This window comes from Myotis lucifugus, unplaced genomic scaffold (assembly GCF_000147115.1).
Source record: "Myotis lucifugus unplaced genomic scaffold, Myoluc2.0 scaffold_345, whole genome shotgun sequence".
NCBI lineage: Eukaryota > Metazoa > Chordata > Mammalia > Chiroptera > Vespertilionidae > Myotis > Myotis lucifugus.
This window is the reverse complement of record NW_005871393.1, coordinates 453,725-474,571: the sequence shown is the minus strand read 5'-3', so window position 1 is coordinate 474,571 and position 20,847 is coordinate 453,725. Positions and strand designations below refer to the sequence as shown.

At 37.4% G+C, this 20,847-nt stretch overlaps 1 protein-coding gene across 3 annotated transcripts in view; it reads right to left on the bottom strand.

Annotated features, from left to right (window-relative positions):
- Positions 1-20,847, bottom strand: part of CACUL1 (CDK2 associated cullin domain 1) — a 48,464-nt gene that overhangs the window by 7,383 nt on the left and 20,234 nt on the right. The window contains exons 4-8 of one of the 3 annotated variants that reach the window (XM_014466568.2): positions 11,287-11,382; positions 9,162-9,264; positions 7,146-7,235; positions 3,595-3,733; positions 178-248 (exon numbers count right to left, since the gene is read on the bottom strand). In XM_014466568.2, coding sequence (XP_014322054.1) covers positions 178-248; positions 3,595-3,733; positions 7,146-7,235; positions 9,162-9,264; positions 11,287-11,382 — 499 coding nt within the window. Of the gene's footprint in view, positions 1-177; positions 249-3,590; positions 3,734-7,145; positions 7,236-9,161; positions 9,265-11,286; positions 11,383-20,847 lie in introns of all 3 variants that reach the window. The other 2 variants (XM_006101217.3, XM_023764721.1) reach the window with 2 other exon arrangements.

Genomic DNA, 20,847 nt, shown 5'->3' with positions numbered 1-20,847 from the left:
GAAAATGTTGCTCTTGGCTTATTTGTTCATTCTAGCTTTGAAATAAGTCCACATTGTATTTCCATGCACCTGAATATCTTTCACATAACTCCAGCTCAAATGAGAATCTGCCCATTAAATGCAAAAGAGGATATATTTACAACACTCACACATTATTTCAAAATATTTCAGACTTACTCTGTGCCATCCACATTAAAGCTGTGTACTGCCTATTCAGGACTCCATACATCATGTAAGTGGAACATAATCTTAAATGAAAAAATAGTTTGCAAAGCTGAACAGGAATTGTGGTTGATAAGGCATCCTATCCTATATTATAAAGAGCTAATATGCTAATTAGACCAGAAGGCAGAATGACCTTCCGGAAGGACCAGTGGGTGGGGCTGAGGGGCCGTGAGGCAGCCAGGGCTGCGATGGGCCGAGCCCCTTGCACAAAGTCTGTGTATCGGGCCTCTAATAAACCATAAAATGACTGCTCATATCAGAATAGCCAGTAACAGAATTCTTGTTAAGATAGCCTGTACTATATTCTTTGTTTTTTGTTATTGTTTTTTTGCATTGATGGGTACAATTTCTTCTAAAACAATTCTAGCCAAATACTGATCAAGGAAGGCATCACAGCTGGCGAGGCAAAACGTGGAACAAGAGCTGGAAGTGCAGGCAGACTCCCTCCCAGCGGCTATGTGTAGGGTGCTGCACATCCTTTCTGCCGGGCTGGGCCAGCTCAGCAGTGGGGCGGAGTGAGTCCAAGAAGGTCAGCTTGGGCAGGGCCTACTCTGTGATAGGCACTCCTCAGAATAATTTATGAGGCAAACCTTAATTCTCATAGTAAATGTGTAACGAATTGCTAACTTAATTCTAGAAATGGCCCAATTCAGTCTGTGAAATAAAGCATTCTAATTTTGTCACTCTTGGAAAACTAACATTTAAAAATTTCAGGCAGAAGGTGTATGAAAGAATTCCACTAAGAGAAACAAAAAATCCAAACTCAACTCCAAGGCACTTCCCTGAATATGATCAACTTGGCCTTGGCAAATAGTGTCATGTTAGTCCATGTACAAGGGCAATGTTCCATGAAGCTATTTATGGAGTCAGTTACTCATCCCCAGCAAATTTTACAGTCCAGCAACCTATTGTCTTATACCAGTTCCAAAATTAGGGTTAGGAAATGTCTCTGGATGTGTTTAAATAGTTGCCCACACTGCTCGGAAAGGTAAATTCAAGGTGCTCAGAGAAGTCCACAAGAGCTTACTTCCTAAACTGCTTCACAGAGATAAAAGTTTTCAGAAGGCTATTTGTTAAAGACACCAATAAGTTCATCTCTAAAATTAAAAGCAAACACTCACATAAAACATGAATATAAGCATAAAAGACTTCAAATTTATGGTGATTTCCCCCCACATATTATGGGAGGAGAAGGGGGAACATAAAAGGTATACTCAGATTATTCTGCATTTATTTTTAAATATGTAAGGAAAAACTTTAAACTAGAATTCAAAACACATGAGCCAGAAAAAGACAAAACCTGACAAAGTTAGCTACACAAAAATAAATAAAAACTTCTACATAACTTAAAATTAAAAAAACAACAACAACACCGTAAGTAAATCAAAAGACAAACAAAAAAATAAAGTCTTATCTCAGGCAAAGAATCAATCTTTTCACTATAGAAAGAGCTTCTAGAAACAAAAAAAACAACAACTAATAATCAAATAGAAAAATGAAAAAAGGACATGAACAGGCAGTTTACAGAAAAGGAAATACAAACATGAAACTATGCTCAGCCTCACCCTTAACAAGAAATGCAAATTAAACCAACCCTGTGAGGTTGGCAAAAATCCCAAAGTTTAACAACATACTTCACATGCAAGGCCATGAAGAACAGGCACTTTCAAACTCAGCTGGTACATATGCAAAACAGACAATCCCCTATGGAGGGCAATTTGGCAATATTAATCAAAATTACAACTGCTTTTACTCTTGACCCAGCAATCCCACTTATGGAAATTTACTCTCCAGATATACCTGCAACAGGTATAGAATTATACATGAACAAGGCTATTCATTGCAGCATTCTCTGTAATAGCAAAAGGCTGGAAATAATTCAAGTGGCCATCTACTGGGGACTGGTTAAATAAGTTGGAGTACAGTTACATAATCGAACATGTAAGAAATGAATAAAAATCAAAACTATTTTATATTTTTTGTACATTAAGAAAAACACTGGAAGGAATCATAAGAAATTTTAAAAAATGATTACCTAATGGGGTGGGAGTAGATAGGGAGACAGGTGGGGACAAACCGCTCAGTGTGTATTTTTTATTCTCATTTTGATTTTTGAACCACACAAATATATTAGCTCTTTGAAAATGAATAAGTAAAACTACTATGGCATTAAATGGCCTCATTCTGTGTATGAAAATAATACTGCTGTTAGAAATGTTACAGTCAATGTCAGGAAACACGTAACCACTGAGCATCAGAGAGAGAAACTAGCTGTTTACGTTCTACTAGTATTTCCCACTGGCCTTTCCTTCCCTAACTTGCTCTAAGAAAGTGGTGTTTAGAGGCGTATCTAGCCATACAGCTTCATTGAGCCTTTCCAGTGAGAACTGACAGTGGTTACTCAGTGCCCCCACTACCATATGGGCACAGATGCCACCAGGACAAAATGGGGGAAAATGCCAATCCCTGGGTCAACAAATTATCTGCTTTATTTCCTAACCTGTGCTGAAACCACAGACTTGGTAACAGTGGTCTTGGTCAAGACCAATATTCTGAGATACAATTTGGCCTCAATGATCAACTTACTACTACGTGTGGGCACCACTATGCCTAATGAGGGAACCAGCTGTCTTCCTTCCCACAACTTTCTTCCTTTAATGCCATGGATCCAAATAAAAGAAGATAAATAAAAATGTAAGTAAAGAATAAGGATACTGAAAATACAAGGTATTATGCACCCTTCAGTGATGTGGTGACATATAGGGTATTTTACCATGGGGAATCACAAAGTTTTTATATAATTTATTTTAGTTGAAAAGATGCACTTTGCAAGATTTTCCGGGCTGTAGTCATGATACGGAATTGTAAATTTTAGAGAAATTAGTGAAGTGTATATGTCAAAACCAAAGAAGGCAAACATCTGGCAACATTAAAGAGATACCTTCTTTTTTAAGAAGAAACAACTAGAATTTAGGGCAAAAGTGAAAACAAGAAAAAGAGAATCTAAAGCCTCTTTACACTAGTTTAGTCATAAAAGTACCTATAACTGATCATAAAATTTCTATAATGCTTTTCCAAATGTTCAGAACTAATATGAGGATCAAAGTTTGAAGAGCTCCTGGAGGCTGCCCAGGTAACTGCCCACCCAGTGAGAAATTGCTTCTTCAAAATCCATTTAGTGAAGAGCAGCTTCCATAAAATCAAAACGCAGCCTCAACATTCCACAGACGTAGGCAGCCTACCTCTCCCGGGAACAGCTTGACTCTTAGACAGTTATTTCCGTCTAAGAACCTTGGCATCCCTCCCCTGCCAAGCCAAACTGGCCTAAGGAAACTGATGTTATTTTGTCACAAAGGGGAAAAAACTTGCCTCATAAAACCATTCTGCATAAGTTCTCTTTGAAGTTTCTGATCTTGAGCAGCATATTCAGAAAGTTCAGATTCCACCGCCGGAGGGAGAATATTTGGAATAAATTTAGAAAATAGAGTTGGAGCCATCTGAACCCACTCTATGAAGGAAGAAAACAATTCATTAAGAAAATCATAGAGGCAAATTAAGGTAAATATATATTAAACCAAACTTAGGTGCAATCCCATTCTGATAAAGAACATACAAGAGGTTAAATTTCCTTTCTAAAAAGAATTTACAGTGTAAAGAAAGCAGATGTTTTTACATTTTGCCACTATAACAAAATTTAATGAAAATCTCTAGAGAATTTTAAATGATCCTTATCAAAACTTCTAAACGTGAAGGAAAACATGAACGAGATAACTGAAGAATTCTGAGTGGGGGGCAATTAGAGGGAAGAGACTTGGTGGGAATTAGCCCTAGAAAGCATTTGTTAAGATGGCACACTGGACCAAGAAGAGAATTGTGCGGATAGTAATAAGTAGACATTCAGAATAAATAGACATAGAGAAGTCTAAGGAAATATCTGCACTGATGATTAATTCATATTTTTATTATGGAGCATTTTTACAAATCAGTTAAGACCAGATAAATGAAAGACAGGAATGAAAATAATTTACAATAAAAAATAATAGAATAAAAGCCTTGTTAATATTCACAAAAACTCAAGTAAAATAAACACAATCTCTTCCCACTGCTCACTGAACTCTAACTGTAAGTAATGAGCACCTGTGGCAGGTGTGATGAAACCAGCACTCCTTGTTGGTGGCCCTAACTGAGCATTGTTACCCTTTTGGGTTCTTTTAATCTGACCTCTTCAAATGTTCCCTCTTGGGAAACATCTTAGCTGTGTACCTCAAGAACCATAAAATGTCAAAGCTCTATTTATTCCAGTGAGTTCAATTTAAAAATAATAATCTGAGTAAATGTAATTCTAAATTTGCCAAAAATTACACTACTGCTGTGCAATGCTGAGTCACTGATAAATAAAAAATTCAGCAGAACAGCCAAGTTAGAGATGGTAAAAAAAACCACCAAATAAATAAGGACCACAAATTACACAGGGGCCAATCCACTCATCCCTTGTTCAAACTCATGGCAAAATGTTCTCAATCATTTCCTTCCATCTAGCTCATCTCAAACATGGTTTAGAAAGTCTCAATACAGTGCTCAGGGGAACACTAACCAATCAGGGTGAGCTGGCAGGAGTCAAACAGACATGCCCTTTTATGGAACTCCACGTAGTCATTAAAATATATATGAACAACAACAAAAGTGTGTGTATAAATGAAGAAGGGCAGGATGGCACGGCTACAACCATTTTCAAGCTGAGCTTCTAAAGACCAAATGAAAACACACTTAAAATGATAACAGTCATCAGAATCTCCAAGGATTAGGGCCCAGGAATCTAGAGTTTAGAAAACCTTCTTGGTTGATCCAGATACATTCATTATACAAAGATCAGCATGTGAGAACCACCGTAGTAAAAGAAACTTTTACATTTAAAATTCAACTTTTACTGACGATTCTCAGAGGGAAGGGGAAGAGGGCAGGAAGAGATTAACCAAAGAACTTATATGCATACTAGAGGCCCAGTGCACGAATTCATGCACCAGTGGGGTTGGTCTGGCCTGTGGGATCAGGCCGAAACCAGCTCTCTGACATCCCCCAAGGGGTCCCAGATTGCGAGAGGGCGCAGGCCAGGCCGAAGGACCACCACCAGTGCATGATCGGGGCTGGGGAGGGACACAGGAGGGCTCCAGGGCATGTACGGCTGGTCTCACTCAGTCCCAATTGGCCAGATCCCAGCAGCAAGCTAACCTGCCAGTTGGAGCGTCTACCCCCTGGTGGTCAGTGCACGTCATAGTGAGCGGTTGAGCGGCCTTAGCATATCATTAGCATATTAGGCTTTTATTATATAGGATATGCATAACCCATGGGCACAGACAATAGTGCAGTGAGGACCTGGGAAGGGGGTCAATGGGGGCAGGGAACATCTGTAATACTTTAAAAAATAAAGATAAATTAAAAACTCAAAAATAAATAAATAAATAGATAGATAGATAGATAAAATTCCACTTTTAAAATATTTTAACCTTAATCCGTCAGGTGAATAAAACTACTTTAATAAACCAGGAACAAGTATTTTCAATAAAGAATTATTTTTTAAAAATAATAAAATAAACCATGAACACAATAGGCAAGACATGTAAATGTCAAAATATGTTTAATTGTATCTCAGAAAATGCCTAGGGTTACAAAAGACTAGTCTGTGATACAATTCACCTTTTGAAAAGGACAATTCTCAAATACAGAATTCTCCTCATAAATAGTATGAATCCTATTATAAGAGCTCAAACTTAGATAAAATAGCATTTAGATGAACATGTATCTATGAGTCTTTCTACCCATAGTGATTACTTTCATTCTGCAACTTGTTACTCATGCTAAAAGCCAGAGCTTTTATGATAAAGCTACCTACTTAAGAAGTAGAATTTAGAAATTTGTCAAACTGCACTTGGATGCCTTCCAAACTAAAATAAAATAAATCATTCATAACCTAGTGCTAAAGGACAAATCCATGAGCCATTTCATCACATTTAATAAAATGAAATTCAAAATTCTGAGAAACTACAAAAAGAAAAACATCAGTTTATTGGACACATGAAATAATATATTTTTGCTACTTTATATAAGTACTTTATACACATAATTTGTTTAAAAATTATGGAGAATGGAGCAAGACCTGGTCAAATTTAAGTAACATTAAATTTGAATACTGTAGAAGTCACTAACTGTTTAAAGTAGAAAGAAGTATTTGACATCATACTCTACCTCTAGTATAATTTTCACCAAGTTTCCATTTTTAGCAAGCTAAATTCTGACATATCTTTTAAATTAAGCAAACAATCAAGCCACCAATTAAAACAACCACTGAATCCAACTGAATAGTAATAACAGTTCATGTTAGTATGCTTATTATATTATCAGGTACTGTGTTAAGCAATTTAGATCAGGTCTTATTTCATTGAATCTTCAAACGATAAAAGAATTTCACAAAAAGGTAATTAAAGCAGTCCCTCTTTCCCCAGGGGAATACCTTCTAAAACCCCCAACTGATTGCTTGCAAGTTATATAAGAGGCCAAAGAAGATGGAGTTATGAATTTATATGTCTATGCATAGTATCTGTAGTGTGGGACAGAAGTGAAGGAGAAACTCCCTAACAAAAAAGACAAAGATTAATGCCAGACAGGAGAATCAATTTTATCTAAAGTGTCTCCTACAAATTATTTCTTGTACTTCCGTTGGCTTTCATTAGAATAGAGATAACTGCAACTGAGTCCTGAGTTTACATTTCACAATGATGAGTATCTACTCAATATTTTTTGCCATAACAATCCAAATACCATTAGGCCTCAGAAAACACAGGGAGAAACAACACTGTCCTGCTGGGTAGGCATGGAGCTACCACAAACAAGTCCAACCCCAAAGAAATGATGCATGAGTTTACCTGGTCGGAGAGTGTACAGGCCTTTCACAATATTTGCCATAGTTGAAGGTGTGACCTGAAATGGTGTTGACTGGGCTTCTAAAAGTAAAGCTGAAATAAAAAGATAAAATGGGATATAAAAATGATGTAACACTTATTGTCAAGGTCTCTCTTTCTATTACTATTTCTCCCAAAGATGAAGAGTAAACAAGTGCAAGAAAAGAACGGCCCAAGAGGACAAACCGAAAGTTTATACATTAAAGATTGTTTTTAAATCCAATGCAACAGAGCTTGAACAAGTAAATATGTACAGGTCTGTTGAAATACTAATGGAAATTACTCAACTCATGGAGGTTCTGAAACAAGTAAACCTTTCTAAAAGCACTGGTATTCATGGTACTTAGTAAGCTGAAAGTGCTTCCTATTATGTTCCTGATTCAAAAAATTTACACTTGGGGGATGAAGTGTTCTGTAATCCTCTCAATCATTTCTCTTTCCCCCAAATTACCATAGTTGAGGCTCTTGGAATTTTCCTGAAAGACATGTTATTGGTAATTTCAGTAACTACAATCACAGAGTCAGACTGACTTTCTGAGTCAGTCTGACTTCCCCAAATGCTACAGCTGTATGTACATTTTTTTTTTTTAACTAAAGGTAATGGCAAGAGAGATCACGCTTGCTCATCCTTCTCACTTTCATAACTCTAGTAACCATAAAACCCTGACTGAACATGACAACAGAGTCAGTTTCCTTTCAGGTTATCCACTGCAGGACAAAGATTTTATTAGAACATTTTTAAATGGATAGAAATAATTCTTCTAGGTAATATCATTAACAGACACAAATGAATTCCATTATTTAGTGGATACAAAAGATACTCCTGACACAGAACAGTTCATTTTTAATTTGTCTAAGACCTGCAATTTACTAACCAAAATACTCCATAAAACATGGCATAATTTTACTGTATGCCAGGGTTGTAAAATTGGACAAGCTGTTTCCTTCTGTTCTTGCCTTTTTTATTTATTTTTTTTTGCTAAAAGTATTACAAAGGGTATTACATAAGTGTCCTTTTTTTCCCCCCCGCCCTTGACAATCCCCTGCCCTCCCTTACCCCCCAGTGTCTTATGTCCATTAGTTATGTTCTTGCCTTTTTTAAAATGGAAAAGCCATCTCACTTGGCCAACAATGACCTCACAGTTTCAAACAGATGTGAGTTACACTGAATTTATATGAAGGCCAAAGGTGCATTGTTGAAGTTTATCCTTCGAATTTTATCATCAGTAGACAGTTATAATTTTGAATGGCATAGATAAATTTTAAAGAGACAAATGTTAATTTAAGCACTATAGGAAATGTTTTCAAAATATAATGTTTAAAACTGAAATTCTAGCCTGGCCAGAATGGCTCAGTGGTTGAGCATTAACCTATGAACCAGGAAGTCACGGTTCGATTCCCAGTCAGGGCACATGCCTGGGTTGTGGACTTGATCCCCAGTTGGGGATGTGCAGGAGTCAGCCAATCAATGATTCTCTCTCATCATTCATGTATCCCTCCCTCTCTCTCTCTCTCTCTCTCTCTCTCTCTCTCTCTCTCTCTCTCCCTTCATCTCTTAAATCAATAAAAATACATATTTTTTTAAAAATTAAAAAAAATGACAGAGCTAGATGAGGGAAGGGTTTTTGCACTAAAGAGTAAAAATCAGGGAGGATTCTGTGCTACACCTCATAGATATCACACCGAGCTCCTTCTAGAGTTACCAGTAACAAAGTCAGGGGTGAACCCCTTGATAATATTTACTCCATTGTCGGAAGGGGGAGAGGTAGCAAGTGTCAGGCCAGATATGAAGGCACTGTCCAGTAACGGGGTCAAGCAGCTCCCAGCTCACTGGGTGATCTTCAACTCACATTTTCAATTCCTCATGCCTCTCTCTAGAGAACTGGGCTTCAACACCTTCTGCTGTGCCAGTGCTCTCTGATCAAAAATTATGTATATCATTGCTAGTGTTATCTCACCCCTATAAGCTAAAGTACTTACGCATTAGGCTGTAAATGTGCTTTTCTGCAACATGTTCCGTAAACAGCTTTATAAGGTCATCTTTTAAGTCTCTGTTAAGTTTTGTTTCGATGTAAAACTTATTCTGAAAGGGAAAATAAATTACTTTTCATTACATCATTAAGGGAAATGATCAGTCTAAAACTGAAACACTAAAAATAAATTATTTTAGAAAACAATTCATAAAAGCATCAAGCAAAACATAAAAATGCAACATCAAACAACAGATAGAAAGCCCTGCCCTATTCATATGTCTTTCTGGCATGGGGGTAAAAGCACATAAAGACGAAATGCAATGAACCATACACCTCCAAAAGAACATGGGCGATACCTGACACGACCTAGACAGAGATGATGTACAGACACATGGAACCACTGTGTGACGAGCACTTAGTATGCCTTTTGAAAGGTCCCCATTTATTAGTGACCTACGCTGAAAGCAGGTATTGAACGTGCACTGTTGACTCCCCAACATACGCTCCATTCAATGCTTAGTCTAAACCATTCAGCCTATGGCATTCCTTAGCGATGGTCTCTGGTTCAAAGATAGACACATGACCCAAGATAGCCCAATAACTGAGAGAAACCCAGGCTCGAGTGAAAAGTATCTTACAGTCATCTTACCACCATGAGGAGAACATGGTGTGTTCCAAGATGTTGTGTACAAAAGAAAGAAAAAAGAACCTGAGTCCTTGGTGACACTTAAACCACAGATTCAGCCAACCCTGGAGACTGCCTTATATCTGGATTTCATTACAAAAGCTAATTCTTTCCCTTATTTAAATCACTTTGAATCAGGCCTTCTATTTCTGGCAGCCAGAAGCATCCTGATTAGAATGACTGACAAATCACAAAAGATTGAATTTGTCCATGTGTAAATGTTAACTCAATGTCGAGGAATGGAAAATGCAAAGAGGAACGTTAACAACGTGCTGATTCTCTCAATTCTTAACACAAGTTTTATTTTTCTCTTTAAAAAATTATAAAAATAATATGCACATGGTTAAAAATTAAAACCATGCAAAAGGTTACACAATAAAAAGAACTGTCCCACAGCAGCCCCTCTGTCCCCTTCCCAAAGGTCCCTTCCTACAGTAGGGACGACACTTTGTATAATCTTTCTAAAATACGGCTTACGTAATATGGGGATATACTTTTTTCCCTAACAAAGAAGAAAACACTTGCTAATGGAGAAATATTACACACTGCTTTGTATCTTGCTTTGTCACCTAATGTCTCTTGGGGAAGATTTTTCTCTAAAATAACATGGACATGTCGTTATTTTTAACTGCATAGTTTTCAACTGTAATTATCTTCAATAAATTACTTAAATAATAGTCCCTGCTGATCATAGAAATTCCTCCCAGTGTTCTGTTTTGGGTTTTTTTTTCTAGTTGTTAATTTGTGGTGTTTTGTTTTTGTTTTTTTCAGTAAAGTATATCTTATGGAGAGTACATAATAATTTTGAAGACTGGTATAAAACATGCAATCTCTATGCTATAGAAAATAGGATCAACCTAAACATCCCATTCCTTAAATCTAATAAACAAAGAGGAATTGGGATAATGATTTTACTCCACTGAGATAATGAGCCCCTCCATCCAATAGGAACACTAACATTAAGATTCTACAACTTTAAATATTTAAAGAGGGGAAGGACTAATCAACAGAGTCAACAGACTACAAATTATACTCAAGGCATAATTTTCCAAATGAAAGAGATCATCAGAATGGAAGCAAATTTTATTGTTCTATTTTTTTATAGAATGACTTACTTGGCATTCATGATTTTAGATTCATGTCTTAATTCTCTTTTTTCCTGAGGATAAAAAAATCTTTCTTATACATATTTATTTTCCAAGCACAATATCTTCCATTATGGCAGAAATAAAATAAATGCTAATTGAGTGGTTACTGATATTAATGCCTAATTATCTACATAGCAATGTTTTCTATGTAATTTTAAAACGGAAAATTCTTCTATGCCAACACTATCAAACATTACTAAAATAGATTATTTTCCATTTCTACCATAATATATAGTAAAAGAAAAATAGAACATGCTTCACTCTCGATACTCAGACCAGTAAACCAAGCTCTAACTTACCATATATATGAAAAGAGGCACAATGCTCTGCAATGCTCCCATATACTGTCCAAGAGCTATATTAAATCTTTCAATATAGAGATCTGGAGGGCTGGCCTGTGAGAAAGAACAGAAATGTGACCATTCTGGGGAAACAGGTTTAAAGACCTTCTGTCACAATCTAAAATGCAAAGGGCTCTTCTTACAAGCTTAGAATATGTATAGGGATCTCTCCTTCTAATTCAGCTTCCATTATGGACTACTTAAACGTTTGGTGCACACTAGTGCTTTTTTAACACATTGCGTACCGCTCAGGAGTTTTCTCGTGTTTCGCGCGCCATCTGTTAAGGACTGCTCACGAGTGTTCTCGTTTTCCACACGCCATCTGTTATGGACCTTAGATGTCAACACACTGTCTTGTCCACTGTGGGGCGCGGTTACAGTGTTTTGGCCAGGTTCAAGCCTCAGACTAATGAAAGGACAGGGTCCTCTCACTGCCACGTGCAAGTCCCAGCTGGAGGGCAGGGCCCTCCCAGCACAATCATAGCCATAGTGGTTGTAAACTTGAACCTATGGTCCGAACACGTGGCCCCACGTGCCTTTGTACACCCAAAAGGTTGTCAGGTGATACGAAGCAGCATGAACCTACGTGTATTCCAGCGAGTGGAAAGAAAAAATTTCCTACGAGAGCCTGCAGTTTGTGCCGCCCATGGAAAAAGGAGCGAATCTAGATACTTATGTAAATTTTGTTTGGTCCCTCTTCATAGAGGAAAATGTTTTACGCAGTACCATACGTTAAAGAAGTACTAGGAACTTTAATTGTTTAATTGTTTTTGTAAGTAAAAATGTTATAATTATTGAAAAACAACACCTAAAGTGCATTATGATGATTTAAATAACGTGCAGTTTGCCCAAAAACGTGCGGTCCCTGGCATATGTCTTAGAGATTTCTTTGCGGTACGCAATGTGTTTTAACATTTTCTTAGTCTTCCTAACTGTCTGCAAATTGAATGTTATTTCCACTTTACATATGAAGCAACTGGGGCTCAAAATATTTAGTCCCTTGACTATGGTCCCACAGCTAAGAAGCCCAAGAGCTAAGTCTCAAACTTTGGTCAATCTAAGTCCTTCCATCTACTTACATTCATTCCTACAACCTTTAGAAAAAAGTTCACATTTCCAATTTAGGGCACACTGTTTACCTCCTTCTGTTCATATTCTGCTCTTCCTCTTGCACAGCCCAGCACAGCAAACATATGGAACTGCTAGCAGTTACCAAGTATCAGTGTGCTGTCAGGCTTCCTTGAGTATTTTCTACTTGAACAAAGTCTTTAACACACCCCCTCAACAGATTCACCTGGCTACTTCCATTTATCCTTCAAGATTTATCAGTTCCTCATAAATATCAGGGATATATGGCCTCTCAACAAGGCACCATCACACTTAGTCACTTCTCCCACTGTCCCTAAACTTCAAAGTCCTAGGAGGGCAGGATTTATGTCTCATCTTTAAATCTTCAGTGCTGACCCCAGAGCCTGAAACATAGTAGGTATACATAAAGGCATGTCTTGCAAGAACAGAGCTTTACTTAAATCTAAGTAAAGTTTTACTTAACTTGTTGAAATCTAACCTAGCCTTTTTAAAATCTAAATTATTTTACTTTGTAACAAGGCTGTATGACATTACACAATGCATTTAGTACTCTGAATTTCAATTTCTATACATATAAAATTAAAAAATACTAATTATGGCCGAAATCGGTTTGCTCAGTGGGTAGAGCGTCGGCCTACGGACTGAAGGGTCCCAGGTTTGATTCCGGTCAAGGGCATGTACCTGGGTTGCGGGCACATCCCCAGTGGGGGATGTGCAGGAGGCAGCTGATCGATGTTTCTCTCTCATCGATGTTTCTAACTCTCTATCTCTCTCCTTCCTCTCTGTAAAAAATCAATAAAATATATTTTTAAAAAAATACTAATTATGCTACTTCTAAGATGTGCTTAGATTTAAAAAAAATATTGTGTAAATGTTACATGCATATGCTATATTTGCATGTGCAAATATTATATATGCATACGCAACTAATAAGTAAACTTAATGAATTAACTACCCATTTGTCAAGTACTTCATAATAACCCATTAGCATTATTAAAAGCATTCCTTATTAACTAAAGAAACTGGGGAAATGGTCCTACATTATGGGCAAACTTTTAACTATAACTAATGAACAGAAACACATGCGGTACCTTTCTCTAAAGTGCTTCAAAGAACTCTAGAAATGGTATTTCAGTATTCAAAGATATAAATTTTAGAAGTATTATTTGAAAAAAATCTGAAGAGTTTTTGCATTAAAATAATTTTCCCTTTCCATGAAAGGACACTATTTCAAAGTTAAAAGCATGAACATTGATCAAAAGCCATACTTAATAGCAGACAGAATAAATAAAATTGAATTCCTTAGCTATTCTTTTCAAGAATCCCCAAAGGTTATGAGTAATAAAAAGCACTTTTTGTACTGAATCAAATGTCAGAACATTTACTTAGCTTCCACATTTCATGCAGCACTTATTCAAAACCTTTTAAATGACAGGACTATAAATTATAACAATCTCCTAAAATAAATTTAAACTCTTTACTAGGAACCTAGAAAAAAAACTATTTTTAAAAACTAATCAAATGGTTCGTCCTTAAAACTTACATTCAGTATACTTTGGGCCCTACTGGGAAAATTGCTACCTATTTGATTTACGTTATTTCAACATGAATATATTTGGCTTGGACATAAAATAAAATTTTTTACCCTTGAAACAAGCAAGCTTCATTTTCTTCTCAAACAAGAAAAAAGCAAGCTGCCAGAAAAATAACTGCTTCTCCAAACTTGCTCCAACTTTTCCTAACAGACCTAGATTCCCGGAAATGTATAACATGGCTGGTAGGAGGGGTGTTTTAAAATTTGTTTTAAGGAGTAATATAGTCATCTGGTTTAAAATTCAAATGAGTTCAAAAAGGTTTAGAGAATGTACCTTTCACTCCTTCCTCACTGAGCCAACACTTAATTCCTTTATATCCTTCCAGAAGAATTTTATGTATATACAAAAAAACAAGTATCCCATTTATACTCCTTTTCACACAAATGCTAACATACAATCAAACTGACTTGCAATTGTTCTAAAAATGTACCTTGGAAACTGTTTTATCCTAGTGGTTCTCACATATTTTGGTCTCAGGACTCTTTACACTCTTAATTGTTACATATGGCTAGGCAGCCGTGGGCTGACAGTTAATTTGCATAAGGATACGCTGATTAGCCAATCGGAAGGGTAGCGGTCGTACGCCAATTACCATTTTTCTCTTTTATTAGTGTAGATGTTTACTTTGAATTTATATTAGTTCACACAAACACTCCATCCATGCTTTTGTTCCGGCCCTCCGGTCCAGTTTAAGAACCCATTGTGGCCCTCGAGTCAAAAAGTTTGCCCACGCCTGGGCTAGAGGCTACCAAATTGGACACCACAGATGTAAAATGCAAACAAGTTCCACAATTTCTTATTTATATCCCTCCTCTACCTGCACCCCATCCCCATCCCACCAAAATGAAACAGGAAAAAATAAGAATATGTGCTTTTAAGTTCACAAAAACATTCTTGTTTTCTTTAAATAATGACTTTCCCATGTTAAAATGAAATAGGGGAAAAAGGGTGGGAAGGATCTAACAAACACTGCAAGGGCACTAACATCTATCTTTACAGAAGTAATGCACGCTCGCTAAAATTTTTAAAAGTTAAAAATGAAGTTATAGGAAAATAACCACTACTAACATTGGATAGATAATTACCATGAACGTGTTCTTCTATTCTTGTGTCAGTGAGTGTAACCAATATGGAACTCCATTATTTTGTAATCTGCTTTTATCACTCAGCTACATACCATCATTTACCAGGTCAAGTATATTTCTACAACATAATTTTAGTAACTGTCTGGACACACCATTGTCTATTTCATCAGTCCCTCTTCATTAGATTCTTAAACTGTGATTTGCTGTTTGTGTTACCCAGGTTTGCCTGGATACTTCTAGCCCAGAACACTTAAGGGGTGCATATGTGAGTAGCTTCAGCAACAACACAGTCTTATACTTAAACATAAGATGGCACCACTCCGAGCTTAAGAGCAGACCAGCTTCGGGATCAATGGTTCTTCGATAGCCCAGTGACTCTCAAAGACTGCAGCTCTTAGCTCTCCAAATCGTCTGAAGAACTTGTAAATGACAGATTCCTTTGCCACACTCCAAAGTCCTGACTCAGAAACTTTCCAGAAGGTATATTTTTAATGAGAACTTCAGGGGATTCTTTAAACAGCTGCTCTGGCAGCTGTTCAGCATTTAGAAATGTCCACTTCAACGGAAAGAGGAGCTCTAAGGGAAGGAAGTCTAGAGAATTCAAGAAAAGGTTGAGCAGCAATTACCATGCAACACAAGGCATTGACTGCATGACAATAGTGACAATTTAGCTGCCAATTATACTGAAATCAGTAAAAATACGATACACTAACATTTCAACATTAGTATTAAGACTATAGGTGAATTTTTTCTGTAAATTTAACCATTTCTTGACTTATCAAATTCAGTGATTATAAAGTTATTAAAATAGAACAGTGAAGTGCCTCCTCCACTTAGAATGCAAAAATTCATGAGAGAACATCAGTCCCACACTTATGATTATACTAGAGGCCCGGTGCACAAAATCCAGCCTGCACCCTCTCCAATCCAGGACCCCTTGACATCCCTCTCGCAATCCGGGACCACTGACTCCTAACTGCTTGCCTACCTGCCTGCCTGATTGCCCCTAACCACCTCTGCCTGCCGATCTGATGCCCCTAACTGCTCCCCTACCAGCCTGATAGCCCCTAACTGCCTCTGCCTGCTGGCCTGATTGCCCCTAACTGCCCTCTGCTGCCAGCCTGATCGCCCCCAACTGCCCTCCCCTGCCAGCCTGATCGCCCCTAACTGCCTTCTGCTGCCAGCCTGATCGCCCCTAACTGCCCTATGCTGCCAGCATGATCGCCCCTAACTGCTCTCCCCTGCTGACTTGATCACCCCTAACCATCTCTGCCTCGGCCCCTGCCACCGTGGCTTTATCAGGAAGGACAACCGGAAGATGTCTGGTCTAATTAGCATATTACCCTCTTATTAGTATAGATTTTTTAAAAAGTCTTGTTAACCTACTACAGAAATCTATTTTTTGACCTGAAGTCTCTGTATTTTCCATACACCCAACCAAGTGAAATGAATTCTAAAGAGTGACAAGTTCCTCTAAGGAAAGAAAAAATACCTGAACTGCTTGGTGATGGCAGCCATAAAAGCTGGTGATGGCAGCCATAAAAGCTGGCAAGAAAACCATAGGAGTTGAATGAATCATTAACCCCTAGAGTGCCGGGGAGCGGTCTTTCGCCAAAAGTGCCGGGAGCGCTATCACGCTCCTCCTGCAGTGTCCAGTTCTAAGTCTGCTTTTATTAGTGATGATGATATTGCTAAATATGTCAATTCTTGCTGTGAAGATGACGATTTTGTGGAAGGTATTGAATATGTAACTTCATTTACTTGCGATTCATAATTTTTTTCCTAAACTGCTGTAAAATCAGCAAAAATGCCTTGGCAATTTTAGCATAGTTCCTAGGATATTGGTTGGCACTCAAAGGGTTAAAGGCCAAGTGTGAGCTAACAGCACAGAATCCCCCAGAGCAGTCCCCACCTAGTCGCCAGCTCTTTTCCATGGGTTTCCACTGGGTCTTTGAGAGAAGAGTGAAGGCAGTGAAAGAGATGTGAGAGCCACCCTCTGTGGCACAGAGGTGCCAAGGTTTGAGGATGGGGCAGAAGTACCTGAAGAAGCCCATGCATGCTCTGCACCCTACTGGAGTTGAAAAGGTGGTGATTAGCTGCCAATGGAAGACATAGACAAAAGCTGCAAGTACCCTGGACCCTATTCAGATACAAAGCAAACGTCATTTGCTGAAGGGAAGAGGTGACCCACCTACACCTGGTGACCCTTCTCTGATCTAAGGCAAAAACTGTCTACTGCTGGAGATCCTCCAGCCCTCCTGTCACCAGCAAAGGTCAGTTACCAAAAATTAAGAAACACCGAAAAATCGCCCTAGCCAGTTTGGCTCAGTGGATAGAGCGTCAGTCTACAAACTGAAGGGTCCTGGGTTCAATTCTGGTCAAGGGCACATGCCCAGTTGTGGGTTCAATCCCCAGTAGGGGACATGCAGGAGGCAGCCGATCCATGATTCTCTCTCATCATGGATGTTTCTATCTCTCTCTCCTTTCCTCTCTCTGAAATCAATAAAATTATATTTATAAAAAGAAAAAAAAAACACATGACCTGGCAGAAAAGGTGTACAACATGCACAAAAAGGTGGGGAATTTCAGCAAATTGAAGGTTGTGTTTTGTTTTTTTTTAAGTCAAATGGAAATGCTAAAAATTCTCGAATTTTATTTTAAATCTTTTAACATTAATTCCTATATTACCAAATATGACTTTGGCATTTTGGACACACAACTGAACCTGATTGCTCTCTCAAGGATCCTTAATATTATTTTCTGAGTCAAACTAGAAATTCCTTTTTTAAAAACCTGCCTCTACATGACTAATTTTAGCAAAACAATGTGTAATATGCTTTTAGTCTAACTGGCTTATTCCATGACTTTCCAGAACAAGAGCATTCTGCCAATGGACAGATGTGTCAAGGCTCCAGAAGCAACATAAATTACACCTGAGGCTGACAAAGTTGCTACATAAAAATGGAATTCCCTCCCAGATACATCTGACATTCCATTCTCATTCCTGCTGCGAAGATAGTGTTTCCATAGTAGACTACCCAAAAAATGGTAAATTCTATAGAAGGTAAATGAACCACAGGAGCCTTAAGCTATAACATACATATTAGATGCTCCTCAGATAAGTTGTAAGAATGCATTTCTAATTAAAGGTAACAATAAAGAAGTCAAAGGGAGTCCAGAAGGCACTTCTCTCTTAACTCTCAAAGTTAACTGCTCCTATTATTACTACTAGTATGATATGGACATTTCTTCCTCATTTATTTCTAAAATACGACTTTCCTCAGTTTCCAAATAGCTTAAACAATAAACTGAATTAAAGTCTAGCCTCTGTAATCCAGGATTCCTTCAGCTTACCCATATAACAATGACATAAATCTAGGTTCTAATCCTAGTTTTTAAACTGGCTGGCTAGATGACATAGAGCGGTTACAAAAGGCCCAAGAATTACTTAATACAGAAAATATCCAAAGCAGTCGGGTGGACGAGGATAACTTCTCACTTTCCTATATACTTCATCTCTTAACACTTGGCAAAATTTACCACCTTAACCCTATTTGCTTATTTTTTAAAGAAAACTTTTTCCTTATACCTTTTCCAATTTAGGAATATAACTGTCTCAAAACAAAAAGTTTTAGAAAGAGCACAACTCATAATTGTATTGTGTTCACTGTGACAATAAAAAAACAGCAAATAACTGTTCTTTAAATGATCTGACTCTCTTGCTCATCCCAAATTTCATTTTCTGAGTTCAGGATGCGTTTGAACTAACCAAGTAGAAGGTTCTAGTAATCTCAGCTGTAAAGCTAACAAATGCCATATATCAACTAGTAAGTACTTTTATAGACTTCTCCTTGGGATCTGGCATTATGTTAAGCCTATGAGGAGAAAACACCATCCCTTCTTTCAAAAGATAGTAAACTTATAGGGTGCCTCACTGGCAAATTTTGAGACAAGAATAATTTTGCTGTAACAACTGCTTTTAATCAAAGGCTAGTTTTGATTAATAAATAGATCTCCAAATAACTTACTCAGAAAAAAATTTCAGTAGAACATGCCTGTGAAGAGTTGGCAACAATGTTTATTTTACTAGAAATCTATGTAAAAAGGATAACAGGCAACTTTCTTATTATCTAAAATCTCCCTCACTCTAGCAAGGCATAAATACCATATTTGGGGGAATGAACGTTTTTAAAAATACTCTTTAGTTCAACAGGTATAAATATTATAGCCTTTAAAAAATATACAAGTTGAGTTATGCTGCCACCCACCGGACAAAACACAAATAGCAAAGCAACCCTTGCTCTGATTTTAAACACCTAGAGAATCTGGCTCAGTTTGTTGGCAATTTGGAGGTGTCTCTGAATAGTGAATCAAAGTTAACTAATACTGACTGATTGTGGTTTATTTTCTATTAATTTCCATTAATATAATAAATAATAAACTGGTTTGAGAGTCAAATTACATTTAATTCAATCAAGATATATTTATCTTTAAACACATAAAAATACTCCAATTTTTTTATTAAATGAAAGGTTAACGTAATTAGTTAACTTCTTTTTCATTAAAATAGTTGACAAATACTCATTTAAACTATTCTAAATTCAGCCCTATTTGAGAATAAAAATTGCAACGTTTTCCTTTTCCACCTGTGATTGTGGTCTGTCCCCCTCAGGATCCTGAACTCAGGTTAGTCCTACTGGTGCTATTCCTAACACTTTAATGTTACCATCCCGGCCCGGGAACCAAATCTCTGAACACTGTTTATTGGGGATAAACTATTGACAAAGAAACTGTTGCTAGTGGATTCCTAACTATAAAGCTACTGGATCAAAACATCAGAACATTTTCATTTGGTAAAAGTAAAAATATAGTCTCAATTCAATAAAATGCATTAACATACACCATAGATTTATCAACATTATATGGGGAGAGTTGGTCTCACAACTGCTCTAGTGACTTCCAAATTCAGATGTATGCAAAAATAATAAAAATGTGGAAGTGTCATTTAAGATAGTTTTAAGAGTGCAGGATGCTATTTATATTCATCAAATTCAATTACCCAAATGGTAGTTGGGTAAAACAAGATATTCTAAATATTGTAAATTCTAATATTTATTATGTCAATCAAAAACAACCCCCAAAATCTCAGTGATTTAAAATAACATAGCCTGGATAAACAAGATGTGGTATGTATAATAATAAAAGCATAATATGCTAATTAGACCAGACATCCTTCCGGACAACCTTCCGGAACTCGCAGCGGGCAGGGTTGAGGCAGAGGGGGCTGCCGCAGGGGCGGAGGCTGAGCCCCCTTGCACAAATCTCGTGCATCAGGCCTCTAGTAACTATATAATGGAATGCTATTCAGCCATAAAAAGAAATGAAGTATTAATCATGCCATAAACATGAATGAACCTTGAAAAGTTAATTAAGCCAGACACAAAAGGCTACATATTGTCTAATTCCTTTTCTATGAAATGTCCAGAATAAGCAAATCCAGAGACAGAAAGAAGATTAGTGGTTGTCAGTGGCTATGAGGAGGAAAGAATAGGGAGTGACTGCTAATGAGTACTGGGCTGTTAGTCTGGGGTGACTAAAATGTTCTGAAATTAGTGGTGATGGTTGCACAACTTTGTGACCATATTAAAAACTAATACTGACTGATTGTGCACTTTAAAAAGGTGAATGTGTCCTGGCTGATGTGGCTCAGCTGGGTGAGTCGTCCCATGCACCAAAAGGCTGAGGTTCAA